The sequence below is a fragment of the Crocodylus porosus genome, unplaced genomic scaffold, assembly GCF_001723895.1.
Source record: "Crocodylus porosus isolate Cpor-Errol unplaced genomic scaffold, CroPor_comp1, whole genome shotgun sequence".
Classification (NCBI taxonomy): domain Eukaryota; kingdom Metazoa; phylum Chordata; order Crocodylia; family Crocodylidae; genus Crocodylus; species Crocodylus porosus.
Window position 1 is genome coordinate 25,707,931 of NW_017728950.1, and position 21,310 is coordinate 25,729,240.

A 21,310-nucleotide genomic window follows, 5' to 3' on the forward strand; every position below is an offset into this window, starting at 1 on the left:
CTGAATATAAGCCAACAGTGTGCCCTTGTTGCCAAGAAGGCTAACAGCACACTGGGCTGCATTAGTATAAGTGGTGCCAGCAGATTAAGGGAAGTGATTCTTCCCCTCTATTCAGCACTGGTCAGGCCACATCTGGAGTACTGTGTCCAGTTTTGGGCCCCTCACTACAGAAAGGATGTGGACAAATTGGAAAGAGTCCAGCGGAGGGCAATGAAAATAGTTTGGGGGCTGAAGCACATGACTTCTGAGGAGAGGCTGAGGGAACTAGGCTTATTTAGTCTACAGAAGAGAAGACTGAGAGGGGATTTAATAGCAGCCTTCAACTACTCCATCTGGTTCCAAAGAGGAACAGCTGAACAGCTAAGCTGTTCTCAGTGATAGCAGATGATAGAACAAGGACAAAAGGTCTCAAATTGCAGCAAGATAAGTTTAGGTTAGATATTAGGAAAAACCTTCTCACTCAGAGGGTAATAAAAACCTTAGAACAGGTTACCCAGAGTGGTTGGGGAATCTCCATCCTTGGCAGTTTTTAAGACCCAGCTAGACAAGGCCTTGGCTGGGATGATATAGTTGGGGCTGGTCCTGCTTTGAACAGGGGGTTGGACTAGATGGCCTTCTGAGGTCCCTTCCAACCCTCATTTTCTATGAGTCTGTCTGTGACAGAGCACAGCTTGGGTTCTAAACTACCTCAGGCCAGGAGGCTGAACCAGACGACCTCTTGAGGTCCCATCCAACACAACAACATTACTAGGAATCCATTACTTAGCATGGCATGACAGGATAGACAGAGGTGACCTGATACCTTTATAGGTGCTGCCAGGCAAGAAGCAACACTGAGTGAACCCAGAAGAAGTGGGATGTTGCACCATCTGGAGGTGAGGGTTGCAACAGATTATTCACCAAAAGATATGCCAAATAAGAGATCTGCAATATGATTTCCCTATATAAAAGTCTCCACAGATGGAGCACTGTCTTCGTCATCAGACACAGACCTAGTCCAAAGCATCTGTATATCAATAAAAAATCTCTGATTCTATATGTCAATGAAGAAACATGAAAACAGTTCCCATTACTTGCTGTGACCAGGAGCAGTCTGGGCAGCCAAGGGTTTCCAGTAACCCCAGCTTGTTTTGCGGTCACCAGACAACAACACATGCAGAAAAATAAGCATCAACAGCACCAATGAGACTGGCTATTATCAGCCACTCATAACAGTAGGGCAGGGCTCCATTGGGAACCACCTGGAATGGGTATGACAAGATTTACAAAAAAAGGGATCCTAACAATAGGTTCCTGCATCCATATTTAGGTATCTAAATAAATGCTGACTGCCCAGCAAGCCCCACTGAAACAAAACTACTTAATTTAGATGCTTAATTATAGACTTCCAAGTGTAAGTATAGACCCCCACTTTTAAAATTTCAGCTAGACCATTTAATTGATTTCTTGAAGCCAGTTCTCTTAGGTGCAATTTGCCCGAGACTGCAAACGTGGAGACCAAGCCACAACCCCATCCACGCAGTACTTTTAGCTTGCCTCACTTAGCCACTTTGCAGGGTGTGGAGATTAGGCTGGCATTGGAGGTCACAAGAGAAAAGACTCCTTGCTCTCAGCAGGGGAGTAAAACCATTACTGAGCACCAGCAGAAAGAAGCATGCATGCAAGCTAACCTCCATGAAGCGGGATATCGTCTGGACAGCCCGGTCAGTCTCGTTGAAGGCATCCATCCAGGTGTAGGTTGAGCCATTCACCAGCTGAATGTCTTCAGGTCTCTTTGCCAAGAAGAGGGAAATGTCTTCAACTGTCCAACTGGAGCCACGCAAGTGCATGTCCCAGAGGCCTCTACTCTTCAGCAGCGTCTACAATTGTCATACAAGGGGAAACAATGACATTTAGATTTGATCTGTAGCTCTACCACGCATGTGGCACCACACCAAATGCATGAAAACTCCCAGAAGGAAATAAATTCTAGAGAGACATAGAGCTGGTGTATCACAGCAGGGTATCCGTGGCACCTGGGTCAGCTGCTTGCCCGCTGACTGAAGGGTGCATCCACTTTACTTGAAGATAAGCCAAGTGTAGCTGCTGCCAGGGAATATAAATCCCAGCAGAGGCTGGCCACCCACAACAAAGCCTATCACCTTATGAGAGGCAACTTGCAGTACAGAGGAAGATCACCGGTAAAGCACCTGAATCCTCTTCTCAGCTCTGCCACTGACCTGCTGCATGACCGTGGGCAATTTACATCACCCATTTCCTTTTACATCTGTGTTTGTCTGGTCCATTTGCTTTATCAGCTCATCAGAGGAGAAATTGTGTCCCATGAGAATAAGGTCCTCATATTGGGGTGCTTCTCTAATACAAATAATAAACAGAAATCTACAGGTGTGTCTAACTGCCTATTTGAGGTATTCCCAGCACCACACACTCTGCCTTGCAGGATGGAGATTGGTCTTGTATTTGGCCATCTCTATTTCCACTAGAGTGCAGCAAAGAGCTATGTACTTTGGACTACAAAATTAGAGCCTTAACATCCCAGAAAATCACAGGCTCCTTTGCTAAGTCTCTTCTCTCCACCAGGGGACAGGCTTCAGCAGGGTCCTAGGAAAGGCTGAAAGCCTTGCAAAACAAACAAACATTAAAAAAAAATAAAGCCCGTGTTGAAAAGCAGAAAAGCACAAAGACAGAAAAGAAATGTGTTCAGCTGATCGGTGGTTGCTAAGCAGCCCTGACACCTTCCAAACAATTCTACCCTTCCAGCTGAGACTGGGCCGATCAAGCGTAGCCGGGAATTTAATTCTTGAGGTGCTAAACATAAATATCAATAGGGTGAAGCTGAAGTGGCCTCCTCCCTTGTGCACTTATTGTACATTACTGCATGCTATAATCCTTGATGCAGAGAGGTTAGACAAGGAGGAACCACTGGCTGGGATAGCAAAAGGAACTTCAACACTTCTCCTGTGTGCTTGTGTACACGTTATCTCATGGTTAGGCTGGGCAGCAGTCCTACAACAAAGCAATGCCGCAAACAGAACAGTTAAATGGGCATGTGGATGACAGCTGCAGGGGGACGAACAGTCCAGTATGCTGTGCCTGAGAACCCACAGATCTGGGTCCAAGCCCACCCACTGCAACAGGCCCCTTGTGTAACCCCAGATAAATAACCTAATCTTGCCTCAACTCCTCCTTTGGAAAACAGATTATACACCCTTTGTCTGGTTAGCTTTTAAGCAATTTGAGGCAGGGACTATATATATGTGCAGCACAGCACACAGCTGGCTTTGACTGAAGCAAGAGCCTCTTGACAGTGATGTAACATGCAACATTATGTACAGGATAAGGGGTTGTTAAAAAAAATAAAATTGCAAAGGATCTGGCTAGGCAAAAAGAATGTAAGGCTCAGAAATGGTTAAAAACTTTAAACAACAAAATAAGAAACGGGATGTCAAAATGAAGGAGAAAATAGCACAGGGAAAGAATTTCAGCAAGCACAGCTGTGACAGACAGTCAGAAGGCAAAGGGCTGTGAGGTTAACAAAATAATATTGCAGAATACGGAAACAGAGCAGACTAGGCCACACTGACAAAGGAGAACGCAGGGAAGAAAAACAGAAAGGGAAGGGGCTAAGTGATGTTTTCTCTAGGCCCCTCTTTTCCATTTTGTCTCCCTGGAGCCTACAAACACAAACCCTCCCAGCAAAGAGTCACACTTCCTGCAGTGAGGGGTCTCGCACTTTTCATATTCAGCATCCATGTTACAAGCAAGCACACTCAGGCAGACAGATCCTGCTTCCTTGTAGTCTTGAAAGCATCAGGATCAAGTCCAGCGTGTCAGTCAAGAGCTAAGAAAGCACTTACCATAAACATGCAGTGCCCTGAAAAGCTAGAACATACATACAGTAACACGATCACCTTGCTGTCTTATGGATAGCATATCATTCAGCTTAGACAGGCAGCTGCCAAGGTCATTAGGTGAAAGCACTGACCTTCCTTAACAGTGGACTTGGCTGGAAAGGCTTGCATTTTGGCCCAATATGCATGTAACCAATCCCTGTTCCATTTCTAAATTTAACAGAATAGTGACACCAAAACTTGCCAGAGTTGTTTGCAGTAAAGGACCCCATGAACCAGCGCTGGGATAGGTGGCTTTTATAACTGAACTGTTTGTTAAAATTCTGGAGGGAATGGGCAGCTCTTGGAAATCTCATGAAACTTCTGCCAGAGCCAGCATGGGTTAATGACAAGGATAAAACACCTGCCTGGGAAATCTGGGATCTCATTTAAATATACACCTGCTTTTCAAAGGATAACAGATGCCTGGCCCTGGGGCAGTGTTCTACAGTTCAATTTACCCTCTCTAAGCCTGATGTTGGCCTCACTTAAGCTAGCCCAAGCAGGAGTAATACCCATTAAACCAATGCCAGCACAAAGGTGACCTCCTGGGGCTTCCAACCTGTTTGTGTCTATGGGAGAGCACACCACGTTGTGCAAGGGTGTGGAATGAAGAATAGTACCTCTAAGCCTTAAAGAATTCAGAGGGATTCCCTCAGTAAAACAACACTATTCTGCTGGGAAGGCAAAATCTGACTGGAACCAAACCCAAAGGCTTGATTCACTGCTGTATCACTCCCATTTTGCCACTGGTGTAACTCCTGTCACCAATAGGGAGAAAATGCTGGCAGTCTTACTCTGAGCAAAATAGTGTCATGCTAGAGTACAACTGGGTAAAGCAGCAGTGAGCTAGACCATTAATTAATGCTTATTGTAGACTTACCGGGTCCAAACCTCTACTCACTAACAGAAGCATAAACAAGGTACTCCTTGCAGATATGTAAAAGCAGGCTCCTTCTCTGTAACTTAGTATGTATGGCATGTTAACCAAGTGATCAGGTATGCAGTTAGCAGTTGCTGTTCCCCTAGAGCATTTTTATATTGCAAAATTAAGCATAGTATCCAATTCAAAAATAGATCTGACAAGGTTTGGACCCAATCCTGCAAGGTCTGAGCATCTACAGGACACGGAGTACTCAGTGCCTGCTACACTCAATGGGATCTGAAGGAACTTGACACCTTACAAGCTCAAGGCATAGGTTGAGTCTGATTTCTCCTGATAACATCTGGAAAGTACTTGCCTTAGAACTCATTGCTATGCAGACCTATAAAGAAGATCACAGCTCAGCAAGTTAAATGCATCAAAATAACCCTGCTCCCTGGGTTACAAAAATGTTGCAGGCCACCAATTTTTGCAGTGTTAATAAGAAGCGTGGATGAAAGAACCCAACCCAGCATGGCAGATGTAAAATCAGTGGCTAATGATGCTCTGCTCCAGTTCATGCAGCTTGTAATGGGATTACAGGGTCCTGTAAAACAGAGCCTAATGCACTTCCCCTTGTTCTGAACTCAGGTTAGCTGGATCTTCAGCTAGTGCAAAGTTGGGCAAATCTCCAAGAGTCACTAGAGCCCTGCTGAGAATTTAGATCATCTGGGTGTAATACACTCTCCATTTCAGAAAAGCACTTTCCTATTCAAATGATACAGTAGCTGTGTACTGACTTGAGCTACCCCACGACAGAACTGTTTTGAGAGTGAAGCATCCCCTATGCAGCTTCCACATGCCACCCTTTGGTCTCCCTCAATCTTAAAACAAATACTTGAGGTTTTCTTGCCAACAAGTGGCTTTGGTGAGGACAAAGCAATCCAAACCATGCAACAGCAGCACACTAACCCGGATCAGATCCATCTCCTGGCTGCTTTCCATGAACGTCCAAATCTTGGGGCCTATCTCATCCCACATGCCTCCAAGGTCACGGAACACACCCAGTTCCTGGAATGTCTTGTTCACCTGCCAGCAAAGGAGAAGAGTTAATCCAAAGCAATGAAGCCCTAGGTCTGAGCAGCAGCCAGGCCTGGTGAACAGTGATCTGCAAAGCCAGGCATTGCATTGGCTATGCTCTTGCACTTAATGGAGAACTTGGGAGCTACTGCAGTCAGCTGTGTTTGAGGAGGGAAAATATGATCATGAGCCAATACATCTGCCTACCAGGGCAATGCTCAGGTCATTCCATTTGGAGGCTGCTTTCTCAAGGATGCATGGCAACAGGTTTTTCCACAGGGAAAAGCACACAGGAAAACCGCCTCCCAGTTGCCCCTCCGTATTACAGCTGGCCACACTATGAGCATTCAAGGCTTTACTAGTACCCCTTCCTGGTGTCCCCAGCTCTCTCTCCTCCAGCATGGATGATGAATTAGGGCATGGATGTACTCCAACCTTCCCTCCTTTCCTTTGATTCCCCATTTTTAGGTTTCAAGAGAAGGCAAAAGCAAAAGCAGCCTAAGAATTCCTCGGCTGGCATTTTGCCTACAATCATCTTTATGCTCAAGTGATCCTTCCTGGACTCAAGGAGCCAGATCCAACCATCCTCCTAACCCAAAGCAGCTGAACTGTGCTGATTCCACACTGACATGGGTTGTGTAGCTTACCTCAGACATGACCTGCCTTGTGGCTGGAGTGTCAGGGGTGTACAAGACCTTCCCAATCAGCAAAGGTTTCAGAGCCCTCCAGATAATTCGGGAAAGTGGACTGGACTCCAGGTTCTTCATCAGCTCATTACAGTAGGGAGCTAGGGAAAGAGGGGACTTGTGTGAGTCACCCAGAATCACATGACTGAATAGTTCCAAGGTGCTTGCTCATGGCAAATGGCTCAGCTGGGTGCACTTAAAAATGAACATCTAAGCAGAAAGGGCTCCAGTTAAAAAAATAAAAATATGTGATCCTTAGTTACACAACTGTACTGGAAACCAGGTGCAGTCTCATTATACACCTCTCAATTCCCCAGGTAGCTCTGCAATGCTGTCACTCCGAAAGCAAGACATATAATGTCCATAGTGCAAACTGCCTCTATGCTCAAGGGATCCTCTATGGCTCATGAACTGAAAGACAGTTCAAACAGAACAGAACAGAACAGCACACTCACCACAAAGCCAAATTTTTCCAAGGTTCCAGGCCAGATTTTCAGAAAAGCTCATCCCCAAGTGGGTACCCTGCATACTTTGTGTTTTTGAAAATCCAGTCTATCGTACATTAGTCAAGGCAAAATGGCAAGGATATCGGGGGGGGGGGGGGGGAAGGGTCTCTTTTTTTGGACCAACTTCAAGTTTGGGATAAACTTAGACAAGCTTTCAAATGTCACCTGAAGAGCCGAGATATCTGAAAAAGAATATATTGTTTAAGAATATCCCAACAGTGAAGCTGATCAAAAAAAAGATATCACTCACAAAAATCCTTGCCTCCTGCATGTTTCCTGAACCATCATGGTTATAATGTCACTCAACACTACCATATCAAGGCAAAGTATAATGAAGCCAATTGGAGGTGCTTTTTCCATTGAATTTCCTAAGCTCAGATTAAATGGAGTGGTACCTACAATAGCAGGGGACTAGATTCAGTGGTCCTATTAATCAAGACTGCACTATGTAAATTAGGAGAACTTGCACTGCATTGTATGCTGGGAGCCAAAATGTACATCAGGTTGGTATTCAGTATCTCATCACATAGAGTCTCAGTATGTGAAAACATGCAGCCAGAAGCCACTACTCAAAACAACTATTAAGTAGTGTATCAATCACAAGAAAGGGGTGCCATGTAATAAGTGGGCTAGTTGCGAGGTAAAAATGTGCGCTGTCCATGACTGAACTCTACTTACTTGTAGAATTATCATAGAAGCTAGCTACGTCATCTTCAGTGCTGTTGCCTCCAAACAGGGCTTTGTAATTGTTGTCCTCGTACCAGTTGAGAGACTTGATCTTCAGCCCTCCCCCCTCAGGATGGCCACACACAATCCTCGACACAGCCTGGTATATCTGGGCAGAGGAGCTTGAAGCATTCACATTGGTCAGGAACATCACCTCCTGCCTCATGTCACTCCAGCTCTTCATGCTCAGCAGCTGTAAAAGAACAATTGAGGGAAAAATTTTGCTTTTATCTCTGACATTACACAGATAGTTTGACATTCAAAGGATCCATCTCAAGAGACATCTGATCTAAGTTAATACAGCATGACTATGTAACAGACCTTGGAAGAATAACCCATGCATTATCAGTGGGGAACAATATAATATCCATGGGATAGGAGGGGGAAGCCAATGACCCTATTGCAGTGTCTTCTTTATTCTGTATTTTTGGCTTAATTGCCTGGAAACTTCCCTCCCTTCTCCCAGCCAGAATCCACTGCTACTCCTAGTTGCAAAACCATTTTTGTTCCAACAGTCGCCTCCTCCTGGCTGAAGAATGGGGTGAAGCAAGTCAGAAGCAGGGAAATAATGCAAAATGACTCAAATTAATTAGACACAGCTCTGAAACATTCAGAGGTCAAGCCATGAGGCTGAAAACTAGCACAGCTTCATTGAAGTAAATGCCAGCCTATCCCTGCAGAGAATTTTACCCACGTGGTCACTCCCTCCCCCTTCCTTAGCAATAGCATTCACAGAACATCCTCGGTGGTAATGCTAACAATTACAGATACAGCTGAACTTCTGGGTCACAGCAGGGAATCCATATTATCCCCACAATGGTACCTGGTCAAGCACTAAAATAGAACCGTTCTCTGTAGGTGCAGGGGAGTCATCTCACAGGTCAGTTAGGGAACATGCTAGCCTTCCTCTAGCATCTGACACCAGCATGTCTTGACTCACTTCCAAGGGGACGTGTAGCCAAACACTTCAGAACTGGACAAAGATACTGGACAAACATCCCTCAATGGCTGTACCTCTTGGACCCTGGGAACAGGTAACAGAGGGTCTTCCAAGAGCTGAAGGGAAGGGACACATTCCCCAGGACTACTCTGAGGCCTCCGCCTCCTCTTCCAACTCTCCTGCTGGCCTCTGCTCCCATCAGCCAGCAGGAAAAGAAAGGATGTATCTTACCCAGAATTAGCCCTGGTCATCTCAGGCACATTTTTGTAGTTCCACACAACTGTGATCTCTTTCTATCCCAGGTGTCACTTAACATTCTGCAGATTCCTCTTTCTGAGACTGACCCAGAGAGGGTGCGGGAGATGTTAACATTACAGGGGTACAGTCTCTCATTGGATTTCCACAGACAGTGACACAAAGTCAATTAGGGTATAGCTGTCCTGCTAGCTTCACGTATTGTGCTCTGACTTGTCACTTTTTTTTTTTACTAAAAGCAGACAGGTAAAGTAATCCAAGTCTCAGACTGCTGACACAGCCACATAGCTAATGACAACCCAGAAACTGGGCTGCATCTGAACAATGCAAACCAAATTCACCCATGAATTCGACAGCGCTTGGATCCTGGGTCTTTCACTAGGGGGGAACCCGGCCCACTGAGCTCATTCCCAGAACTGTGGATGTTTCAGACGTGTGCCAACACCTTGGCAAAATCTCAAATGTTATTAATCAAGAGCTGTTCCCATGTCACGCACAAGATGTCTGTTTATTTTTAGCTGTATAAAAACACGAGCCATATTGGTATGATGGAAGAGAGTAGGCAGAACAAGCGAAACCACAAAGGCTGGACTGTGTTATCTGTTTACCTAATGTTAACGGTTTTCAGCAGATTTTTACTTCTTCCACTGCCTGGGTCTGCATCCTAGACTGCCACTACTACAGCCAGCAGGTTCAACACTTTATGTAGGAAACTAGTATTGCTTGATGCAAGGAGAATAACCATGTGCATTTGTTACTTTAGGCTGCATATGAATTCACTTGAATTTTTCAGCTTGATAACACTTAAACAGTTGATAAGGCCAGAACTTTCTCAAGGGACTAGGGAGTTTGGGGTGCCCAACTCAAAACCTCCTTGAGCAACTGTAGCCTAGAAAAACATGCTGCTTTTCCTTTGCTGATGTAGCTGAAGTGGTAGAATATGCCTAGTGCGGATGGAGTTATACCAGTATCAAGGTGCTGGGGGTGGCTATTTCAAGAAGGAGAATAACCATACTATTTTAAGTGCACAACACCAGGGCCTATTACTGGTATATGTATATTGGTTTAAAAGCCCACACAATTAGTGTAGAGCTTGTCCACACAGGAAGTTAGCATGGATTAACCAGTGTAGTGTAAATTTGCACCTCCACTCACTAAGGCCTGGTTCCCGGGGCAGCTGTTCCTTGTGCACAGTCAGTAAGAGCAGCACTTTCAAAGTGGAGTAAACGACCTCACACTTCCGTGTGTTGAGAGAGTCTGCACAGGAAGTCTATGCACAACCGCTGCACTGCCACAAAGCTGTGCACTAGCTTATCATAGACTAACTCCCCAGGGTAGACACAGTTACACTGGCCCAGCACTCCAAGTCTCCTATGTGTACTTGCATGGCTATACTGGGCAGCCATGAGACCAGGTGTGATTTGCAACTTTCAGAGCTGTTCCAGCAAATGACCCTTGTGGGTAGATGCAGTTCTGCTAGTGAAATGGCAGATTTCCTGGTATCACTTAATTTTCTCTGGAGGCTACAATAAGCTAGGCTACCAAAAGAACAGTTCTGCAAAAGGTTCTTTGCCAGGATCCTTAAGTTGGCAACACCTGGCCTTGAGGAGGGCTGATTTTCAGAGTTTGAAGTATTCATACTCTGAAAATCAGACCCCTTTGTCTTCTGCTGGTCATCAGACTGCTAGTTTCCAAGTACCTTGCAGTTATCACACTCCTACACCCATCAAACAGCACAGGGAGCCTCCTGCTGTATTACTGACTGGATTATGTAACCTTTTCTGAGGGCAAGCTTGATTAGACTGATAAAATTGACTAAATCAGACTGAGTAGTCATTCTGGTGCCTCATGGCTCATTCAGTCTACTCCTAAAGCTCCTTCTATTTTCCACCAACAACGGGTTCTCTTTCTGCACCTCCATTCCTGCTTAGACCGTACTAGGAATGATACAGAAAACTCGAGCATGAAACCGCTCCCTCCCTTTTGCTGTAGGGGTATACAAGTGGCATGACTAAAAGCCTCATTCTACTCTGGTGCAGAAATACATCTAGAGTGGCTCTGCTGAAGTCAGGACACCTTTACAAAGCATGCCTCGATGTGTTAACCAGGGAAAAGGGGAGGGGGCAACTGGAACGCTTATCATCAGGGAGGGCTTGAAAGTCCAAGTGGCTAGTTTCAGTCTGACGGCAGTGGTTTTACAATGCCCTGGAGAAAGCAGTCTCCACTGCAGAACAGTTACTGAGTAGCAATGTGGTTTAGGGCACAGGGTACTGGACAGGCACGCCAGAGCCCAGCTCTGTTGCTGACCTCATGTGTGACCCTAAGCAAGTTACCTCACCTCTCTGTGCTTCTTTGTCCCACCCCACCAGCACCTAACCCACTCTGTGTTTGGACTAAGCACTTTGTTCCAAGAGCTGTTCCATGACTATGTATGCACAACACCCGTCACTTGGAAGCCTATTAGAGGCCTTCTGGCACAAGCAAAATACAAATAAGTAATAAGAAATGACCCTTAGCTTGATCTAGCAGACCCTGCCATTAAAACAAACATTATATCCTTTGTGCAAGCACCTTTGCCTAGTCTTTCGGAGCACACAAGGCCCTTAGAGAGGAGGTTATAATAATAGCACCCCCTGTGGGGAGTGATGCCTGTTTACACCAGCTGAGGATCTGGCCCTTGTGTATTTTCAAAGGCATTTAGAACTGTTTTCCTAGAGAAGTTGGGTGCTTCTTGCTGGCTAAGGCAAGGGAAGGTTCAGCACATAGGCTGATTCAGAGAGAAATTCAAGAATATGAATCCAGACATTCCCATAGGGAACTAGGCTTAGTCCTTTCTGTGATTAAAATCCTCCCCTAGAAAGGTGAGTAGGGTATGGCTCAAACAACAGCCCTCCCTCCCTCATCCGCCCCTGGGCTGCTGCCTCACTAAACAAGGGAACAAATTCCCCTTCCCCGTTTGTTACGCAGAGAGCAGCCTGCCAGACAACCAAAAGTAACTTTCGGTCAAGCCGTCTGGGGTGGCTCCTGCTATGCTGTGCATTGCAAAGAAAAAGCTGCCTTTGTTTGCAAGGCAATAGGGGCGAAGAAAGGTATTCCCACCCTGGGACAGCTGCCAAGCACAAGGCATGTTACTCAGGCAAGTTTTCAGCCACATCAGCAAAGCGAACATCACATGGCTTCAATTATTTTTACCCCAGACAAAAAAAAAAAGAAAGAAAGAAAGAAAGAAAGAAAGAAAAAAACAAATGCCAGAGTGATGTAACGGGAAACAGCTGTAACCAGACCTCAAGGCAAGGCTTTTAGATCAGGCTGTCCTATGAGCAGCAAGCCATGATTATGAAGCGAAGCTGATCTTGAAATCATCTTATTCATTTCCCAGTAAAGAGACCCCCTGGCAGGGTCTAGGGCTCGATCAGGGTAGGATACATGTGCCAGGCACTACTGGCTCACATCGCACTGGCTCCCAACGCCCAGCCTGCCCTGTGGAAGGAGCACTCGCAGCGACCTGAAGTGACCCAGCCTTGCTCGCGCCGAGAGGTTACTCCAGTTCATGGCTGGAAGGCGCTCTTACCCTCATGTGCCGCCAGAAGCCTAACAGGGAGGAGGTGGAGGAGGAGGGCAGCATTGTTTAGTTTAGATTAAACAGCAATTTTTTTCCCCCGGAGAGACAACATTTAGGCATAGTGACAGCATATTGCTTAAAAGTCAGGATAAGAGCAGTAAGCAAGATAACTCCCTTGCTCCATAAATAACATCTTTGGGGGGGTTGGCTAGCAACCGGCATTTCAGACTTCAGATTCCCCCCCTCCCACCATTTCATCTGCAAAACCATGCATTAGCCTCTAGAAAATTGGCATTTGTAAAACAGTGCAGGTTGCTGACTGCTGAAACGCACTGAGCAGCTGGGCATTTTTTTTTACTTCACAGACCCAGCTGGGAATGGGATGGCAGAGAAAAGTTCTCTCCACCACAGCATGAAGGAACAGCTTACCTCTTTAACAAGCTTCCCGAGACTCTCCACCAAAGTATCTGTGGCATCTGAAAGGTCCTGCAAGGAGGACTCTAGAGAAATTCTTTTCTAGAAAGGAGAGAGAAACAAAAGCTGGAGATCACAAAAAAGGAAGAAGCAGGGAAATGTAAGCCCTCTGGCACATTCACACTCCCAAATAGAGCCAAGGGAATGGATGGCCTAGGGCAACGGTTCTCAACCTTTTTTGTACCAGGACCCATTTGTAAAACATCAATGGCCAGTCCCGACCTAGTGCCCCTCACTGCTGATCCACTGCCCGCCGTCCCCAGACCTCAGCCCCCCAGTGTGTGGGGCAGGGAAGTTGTGTGTGGGGCAGTGGGGATGACCCCAAGCAGCCTCTTGCAGGCTGAAACTCTGCCAGCCTGCAAATGAAAAGCCACAGTTTCCCACATTTTTCTCCTTTAAAGGAAAATCCGTTTTTAAAGTTTGTTCGCGACCCTTTCATATGTTCTTGTGATCCACGGGTTGAGAAAGGCTGGTTTAGAGGACAGGGCACTGGATAGAGATGGCCTTGGCCCAGACTTCCTGAATGACTTCGAGGGAGTCATTTAACCTGCACCGGACCTCAGCTCCTCATCGGGGACCTAAAATCGGGACCACCCATCTGGGGTCCTAAAATCAGGGCAAGCCATCCTCTCCTCTGAGGGCTTGGATAGAGGTGCTCAGATACATCAGCAATTAAGGCCACACAGACAGAAGTAGCAAAATGTGTGTCCCTTCAGCTGGGAGGGAGCGATATGTTCCCAACTGCTCTCGGCCTCAGAGCACAAGGAGCCCCCTTCCTCTCAGCATCATAATGCTGCTCTTCAAATGCCAGGGTATGACAGTTGCAGGCCTAGACATGCCAAAGCTGGGGAAGTATCCGAGTCAAATGAGGGTAGAACTGTCATTACCTGCAAGCCACAATTAGGAAGGGAGGCAGCCAAGCTACCTGAGAGTATAACAGGGTTGCTGGTCATGCTAGCACGTTCCTGCCACCTCACCTTTGCTGCAGAGCCATGTTTGCAGTTTGGTCCCCCCACTCTCAGACCCCAAAGGAATGCTAGCTTTGGTGGCCTTAGGTGAGGCCTGAGTGTTTGAGCTAAAATGCATATAATTTCCTTTAAAAGCAACTGGTTTCCATGGAATACTATCTGTGGAAAAGAGTACTGATAGGTGCCACGGCGTGGGAGTCACTGCTTTCAGGAAGCCTGTACTTATTCTGAAGGCAGATCTGTGCTAGCTGTGCTGTGTGCAGAGACCATGGCAGGCAACTGCCTGCCAACTGCTTTGTTTACACCTAGTCCCAGGATCCATCCTGGGCATTTTTATTTCATCTCATTTTACTCTGGGAAGGAGCAAGGAGCGATCTGCAAAAATTATACTTGAATGCAAGACATTTCACAGGAGACAAGTGTCAAGATTATTTAGCTCAGGTGTTTGTGCTAACAAGTTTGACAGCATCTCTCTTTCCGAAGGCAAGGGCATCTATCTTAAGATCATTTTCTAAGGTTATGCATCTGCAACTAAGAGCATGACAAAAAATCAGACTAACACCTGAGAAAGCCCTTCCATTTTAAACCCCAGTTTTTTGGTAGTTCTGAAAAACTATCCTGCAGACTAAAATCTCTCGTGCTTATAACACTGATCTGGGAGGGAGAAGAACCTGTGAGGATTTCCTTTGGCTTATTCTCCTGAGAAAACAAGTGGCTTGAACTGCAGTTAGTCTAAATGGGCACTGCTCCATTGAATCTGCTGGGAACACTTATGCCAACTGAGGATCTGCTCTTCATTGCTTTTACCCACTAAATGTTTCACATGCTTGGTTGGTGTGTTACTCAAAGTCTGTTGAAAACTGTGGACAGACACTCATAGACGTCAGTGGGCTTCAAACAATCAAGGCCTTAATCCTCAGATAACTCAAAATACACAATGAAAGGTAAACAACAACAAAACCAATTCAAACCTGCCTCAGGCTTCCTCCTTAATGAGATGTAGTTGAAAAAATGTGGCTCACAAACAGCAGTCACAGAAGTGTGCTGACACATTAACAATAAGCTAGGGTAGGAAGCCCTACATATCTGCACACAAAGGACAAGCTCTTCTGGTGAAGCACACATAGGAGACAAAAAAAAAAAAAAAAATCAACCCCCCCCTTCCCCCGATTTCCTTTTCATTATATTACAGTAGCATTGAAAGGCTGTGACAGAGCCTGAGGCCCCCATTGAATTATGTTGTGTACTGACACATAGTTGGAGAGAGCCTCTGCTCTGAAAAGCCTTCAATGTAAATAGCTAAGATGAACCAAGCACAGAAGAAGGATATATTATATTATCCCCCACTGCACAGAAGGGGAAACTGAAATCCACAGGGAGTTGTAGTGACTCGACCAGAGCTGGGACAAGAAAGAAGCTCTTATTGAGTCTCAGCCCAGACCCTTGACATGATTCTGCCTCTCTTGTGGAGTCCCCGCAATTTGCATTTATGTTCCTTCACACTGTAACTTCACAGAAGCGTGCACTGAAGTAAGAGAGGAGAGAATGTGGCCTTCTGTGTTCACTGTAGTTTGATCCTGATTCATACCCTATATGTGTGAAGCAAGTCAAGCTAAGTGTAGTGTTAAGACCTGTGGAAGCATATCCCCATGGGTCTTTGCATGGCAATAAACTAAGACGCTCTATTAATTTTTTCCAGCCAACTATGGAAGAATTCATCTGTCCTTCTTGGGCATGAGCTGAGAATAGTGGGAAAGCTTTGGAGGACTGGCAGTGCTCAAAGAGAGCCACCTTGCATTCACACTCCAGAGTGGCTGTGTTAAGGGCTGAGCAGTTCTACATTCAACCCTGCAGAAAATGGCCCACTCCCTTTGGGTGTAGGTTGAGAGAACTTGAGGAAGAGATTGACTTTTATTAGTAGATGTTTTGGATCACTCAATATCATGTCAAATTAGCTTTGCAGAGAAGCCAAGCCCTAAACAAGGAATTCACAGTCTGGCTTAGTGTTCTTTCCACCTCTGCCCTGAAGGACAAGAATAGATGACTGACAGTCAGAATAGACAATGCACATCCCAAACCATGGATGTTAACAGATGTTTCTCATGCAACATGCAATAGGATGTGTTTGGATTGCCTGAGTAGGTCCAAGGCTTGTGGCCAATGCAGCTGCACACTTCCACATGACAGCTGGTTGCTTCTGGTAAATAAATGCAACTTCTTAGTCATGTTTGCTTTAAAATAGGAAATTGTATTATTTGTTAAAGTTACAATTTAAAACAGAATCTGGTTGATAAATCACTCGTCCTAAATTTCCCCACATTGTTTCCTAATGATACAAGTCCTGAGTTACAGTTTATGGTATGGGTGGAACCATAGCATTCAGCCAAAGACGAAGCAAAAACGACAGCAGAAGCTGGAAACTCAAATGTTGCTTGTAGTCCTAAGAAAACCTTCCCTTCATGGCAACTTTGCTTGCTGCATGAAATTAACTGGAATGTACACACAATGGAAAGTTCAGTTTATGCTACAGCAATGACTAAATGCCACCCATGTCATTAAGAGAGTGAGAAACAATTGTTTCCTGTTATCCCACCCAAACCCTCCACATGAGACTGGTGTAATGTGAATCACAGCATTTACAGAGTCTGCAACCATACTTATGAGGCAGGAGAAGGTTGGGTTACATGTGTTCAGGGGGATGTCTGCAGTACTCCATGCAAAACCCCACATGACTGCACTAAGGTACATGTGAGCTGTCCCTGTACACAAAATACTAAAACTACAAAGATATAAGGATGGCAAAAGTTTTTCTATACCTGAGAAAAAAATCATTTACTTTGCTTTGTTTGTCACCTGGCAGCAAAAAAACCACTCACAGAGATTCGATCGCTGTCTGTCAGAAAGCAGAAATAACCCCATACAGAACTGGTACAGGGGACAGTTGGTGTCAGATATGGTGGGTCCACATGGTCATACACACATATGCACACACACACACCTGTTCTACAAGGACAGCATACACCCATTTTCCAAGAAAAGCTGCTTCCTCTTTTGCGCTTTTAGGTAATCACTTGCAGAGTCACTGCTGTACTTCCATCTAAACTGACTTGCCTATCTATATATGTGCTTATACGAGGCAAAATCCAATTAACCATAATTAATTCCTCTGCCATGTTGTGAACCCATCACCATCCTCCATTTTGAAGATGGGAGATCAAGATGCAAAATGACTTGGTCCAAGGTCACACAGTAGGTCAATGACAGAGGAGCCAGACCCAAGTCTTCACATAGGGTTCTCTCTCTCAGGCCATCCCTGGGACACATCTTCAGCTATTTCCAGTTTAGGCAATTCTTCTTTGGGATATTCTAGATCTAAGAAATCGACTAATATTAAGTAGGATAAACACTACTCTTTGGGTCACTGTCTTCACCAAGCTGCAATCCTAACAGTCAATTCACTTCACTTTGGGCCATATTTATTTCCTGTCTGGCACCATGCTATACACATGATTTCCCTGTAAAGGCTGTTTCCTTGCTAGTTATCTGTCACAAAAGATTTTTTTCCCTTCATAGTTGAACAAATGCCCTAATGCAGGAAGATCAACATACCACTTGAGCCCTTACTGTATAACTAAAATGGCCATGGAGTATTGTAGAGGGTGTACTGCAGTGAGGTGAATTTAACTGAGACTTATCTGCTCATACTATTCTTTTCCTTTGGTCCTGAAAAGATCAATGAAGGCAGTGGAGCCACATGCACATACATCAGCTGAGAACCTGCCCCAGAACTTCTGTTAAACTTGCATTTGAGCTTGAGAGCCTATAATTAAAAAGGGCCATTTCAATGGGGTTCCTTTTTCAGGACCTTAACTATTACTTCTATGATTTCTGCCTGTCAGTTTAACTGTGAGGTTGAGGCCAAATGAAGCCTTTCCAGAGTTTTCTATATGCTATTGTCTTCATGGCTTTGTGTGTAAGTATGTTTGTTCTACATCAGCTTAGGCAGTGCCTATTTAACACATCCTCAACCTTCTCTATTTCCCATTTTGTGCTTCCTGGTATGTCTTTCCATGTGTAATGTCCTATCCAGGTGCAGCTTAGGCTCACCAAATTTACTTCCATATTTTGCATCCACCATTGAGTTGTGGATGGAAATTGCCAGGACTCCAACCAAACTAACTATCCTTGTGGAAACAAGTACTCAAAAGTTACCTCTATAAATCTGGACTCTCAGCAGAGATAATATCTGGCTACAATCTGGATACCCTCTATAAATCTGGGGCTCAAAGTAGATGGGGAGATCATCTTGCGGTTGCAAATTGTTCCTACATAGAGAAAGGCTGGGACTCAGTTATTTGAAGCGTCACCTCTGTGAAATGGGCAAAATACACCCCTATGAGGAAGGCTGGAAAAGGTCACTGAAAACTTTTATCCCCTTTTCCAAGTCACCAAAATGCAACCATCACCTTTTATTAACACCTTGAATAATTAATACATTAGCTCATATACACAATTAGTGTTCACTAAAACAGTTTCCTTCCAAGAGCCTGCACTTTTTCCAAAACAGCTTTCAGTGCTACCTTGGTTCTGTCCGCTTTTACCTCGTATCTCTACACTCACCACTGGTTCATTCTCATCTCTCTACATTCATCACTGGTTCGTTCTCTCTGTAAAGGCCTCTCTCAGGAAGGAAAAATGCAGACAGAGGATATGTAGAAAACAGAAAGTGAGCTACAATAAAGAAGAAACTGACCTTTATGTAAAGGGCTGAAGAGTAATCAGATTCTAATGCTGACTAACCAACCCATTTGACTGGCGAAAAAGTCAAACCATTGATGCCTGACTGTTTGTCCTGGGAGCACATCAAATCTGCATGCTCATCATGGGTTTATTTCCATCAGGCAAACAGCAGAGTATTTCTTTTATTGGACAACAGATGCATCCTATGGCCCCTTCTGTTCTGTACTCTTTGAACGAGCATTGAACAAGCTTTAGTTCAAGTGCCTCCGCTGCCATTTTGAAGTGCAGGATGCTGAATACACAAGACGCTGAGGGCGTTTTAATTAAAGCGACTCTAATTAAAATGCCCCGCCACCCCCACCCTGGAGCACATATAGATGCCCAAGTGCATTTCTGTTGGATGTCTATGGGTTCATTCCAGTAGGGCATGTCATTTAGTACTTGCTTAAGCTATGTGGCAGTAAGTAAGCACTAAATTAATACACAGTACTTAAGCAAGTACTAAATGACTGGGCAGTAACAAGTTTTACTGAGCAGTCCTGACACTGCACGGGTTTTTTTCCATAGCACTGTGCAGTAGCATCAGCATCACGGTTTGTGCCCAGAGATGCTACATCGCCATAGCAATGAGCTACAGCATTGTAGCTCGTTGCTATAGCAAGTGTCTTGTATAGACTCACCCACAGAGGCACACAACATCAGACCAAAATACAGGAACAATGAATGGACCCGCTGGTTACCATGCAGCATAAATATTTTTCTCCCGACAAATCAAATTACAGACCACACACATTTGCAAGGCAACATCCTCATGTAACACATCATCCCAAACAAAAGACAGTAGATGGATGATTAGAGAAAGCTTGGTAGTTAGCTTGGGAGTCTAAGAACCTCTTTATTTTCCCCACTGGCATTAAATAATCCATTCTAAAACTAAAGTGTCAAGTACATTTGAGCACTTCCCCAAAAGCTTGCCCAACACAGCCATTGTATCATGGCTTCCATAAAATCCCCTAATGTCCAGCACTGCTGCTCCCATCACAGGTTATGCTTTCTAGTCAGTGTACTCACCAGCAGAGGCTTCAAAAGGTCTATATTAGCATGAAAGGCTAGGTCTGCTGCGTGGAGCTTTTCCTTAGGCAGGCTGCAAATGAAGCCTTCGCTGACTGCTGCTACTGTCTGATTGTGGATCATGATGAAATCAGACAGCTTCGATGCATTGCATAGATCTTTCAACCGCATTTGGTAGCCAGACATAATGACCTGGAAACATTTGTGAGATGGCATAAAAGGTCATTAATAAATCACTCTTGGAGCTAAGCTAATATCACCTAGATAGAAGGTTTCATTGAGCTGCATCAGTGTCTAAAAGTTAAAGTTAAAGGAGATAGGATATTTCTCCCTAAGGACTTCATGGTTATTGTCTATGAATGATCCTGAATTGTGAAGTGGGGGAGTATGTGTTCCCACTACAGTGCATAGGAAAATCTCTTATAGATGAGCTGTAAGGGGATCCACCAGTCAGACACACATGCACAATAGCAGGCTCTTTACTCTCCACAGCAACCATTTCCTGAAAACTAAGGCAAGCACGTTGCTCAATTCATGTCTGTCTGGGAGCTCAGTCCCTGTGAAGGCTTGTGGTTAGCTTGAAGAAGTGTGGCAAATGTAACTGAAGAACAATGACCCGTGTCCTAAGTGCCTGCACAAAGCACAATTTCTACCTTGCAACCATATGGGACCAGATTCTTCTTGCTTCACACATAGGCCTGCCAAAGGGAGTTGAGAGAGTGAAGAACTTGTGATCTCTGCTTTCTGAGTTAATGGAAAGGCTCTCACTGAATTTGAGTACCAGCTCATACATGTGTGAGAGGGAACGGCAGCTTTGTTTGTAGTGTCAGACAGTCCCATTGGTGCTTCCTTCCCAATTAACAAATACATACAAGATGGGAGTGTTATCTCCTCCCCTCCCCTCTCACAGACAAGTAGCCACAGGCTAGCGTTTGTAATTTTGCAATGTTTTGGAACTAATCCAGTGCCACTAAAATCAATGGAGACCTGCCACTGTCTCCAATGGACACACGATCAGCTCCCTGTCAGCTGCCCACAGATCTTTCACTTCAAGTTAAGGCTTCCTTCGTGTCCATGAAGACATGCAAAGAAACCTCTGAGTAATCATTTCATGCCTGGGACTCTTGCTGAGTTGATATTATGTCCCTTTGATAGGTCATTCTGGGATTTGAGGCCTCTGGATAAAGGATGGTAAAAGGGTAATAGACAAGAGAAGTTCCATGACTTTACCAGAGGGCAGGGAGGGAAGGGTGTTGTTTTGCTTTGTGCATCTCTCTTTCTCAGCTTGTTGGGTTTTTTTGTTTGGTCTGTAATGACTGTCAGGCTTGGACCAGACATCAGCCCGGGTCATATCTGTTGAGCCATCAGAGTAAGATTGCTCCAATATTTTTCAAGGATAAAAGTGTGTCAAGCACCCAAATGCCAGTTCCAGAAAGTATGTATATGGAACTGGTAGGAGGGACAAAGCTTTAAAGTGCAAAAGTCTTTAGTCCACCTCTGTAAAAGAAGAAGGATCCAACCTTAGCAGCCTGCTGAATAAATGGAGGACA

The 21,310-nt window shown here is 44.9% G+C and overlaps 1 protein-coding gene across 1 annotated transcript in view; it reads right to left on the reverse strand.

Moving 5' to 3' along the window:
- ABCA1 (ATP binding cassette subfamily A member 1) overlaps positions 1-21,310 on the reverse strand; it is a 116,210-nt gene that overhangs the window by 39,940 nt on the left and 54,960 nt on the right. The window contains exons 7-12 of the mRNA XM_019554993.1: positions 19,761-19,952; positions 12,937-13,023; positions 7,703-7,943; positions 6,480-6,619; positions 5,725-5,841; positions 1,671-1,859 (exon numbers count right to left, since the gene is read on the reverse strand). Of these exons, the coding sequence (XP_019410538.1) occupies positions 1,671-1,859; positions 5,725-5,841; positions 6,480-6,619; positions 7,703-7,943; positions 12,937-13,023; positions 19,761-19,952 (966 nt within the window). The remainder of the gene's footprint in view (positions 1-1,670; positions 1,860-5,724; positions 5,842-6,479; positions 6,620-7,702; positions 7,944-12,936; positions 13,024-19,760; positions 19,953-21,310) is intronic.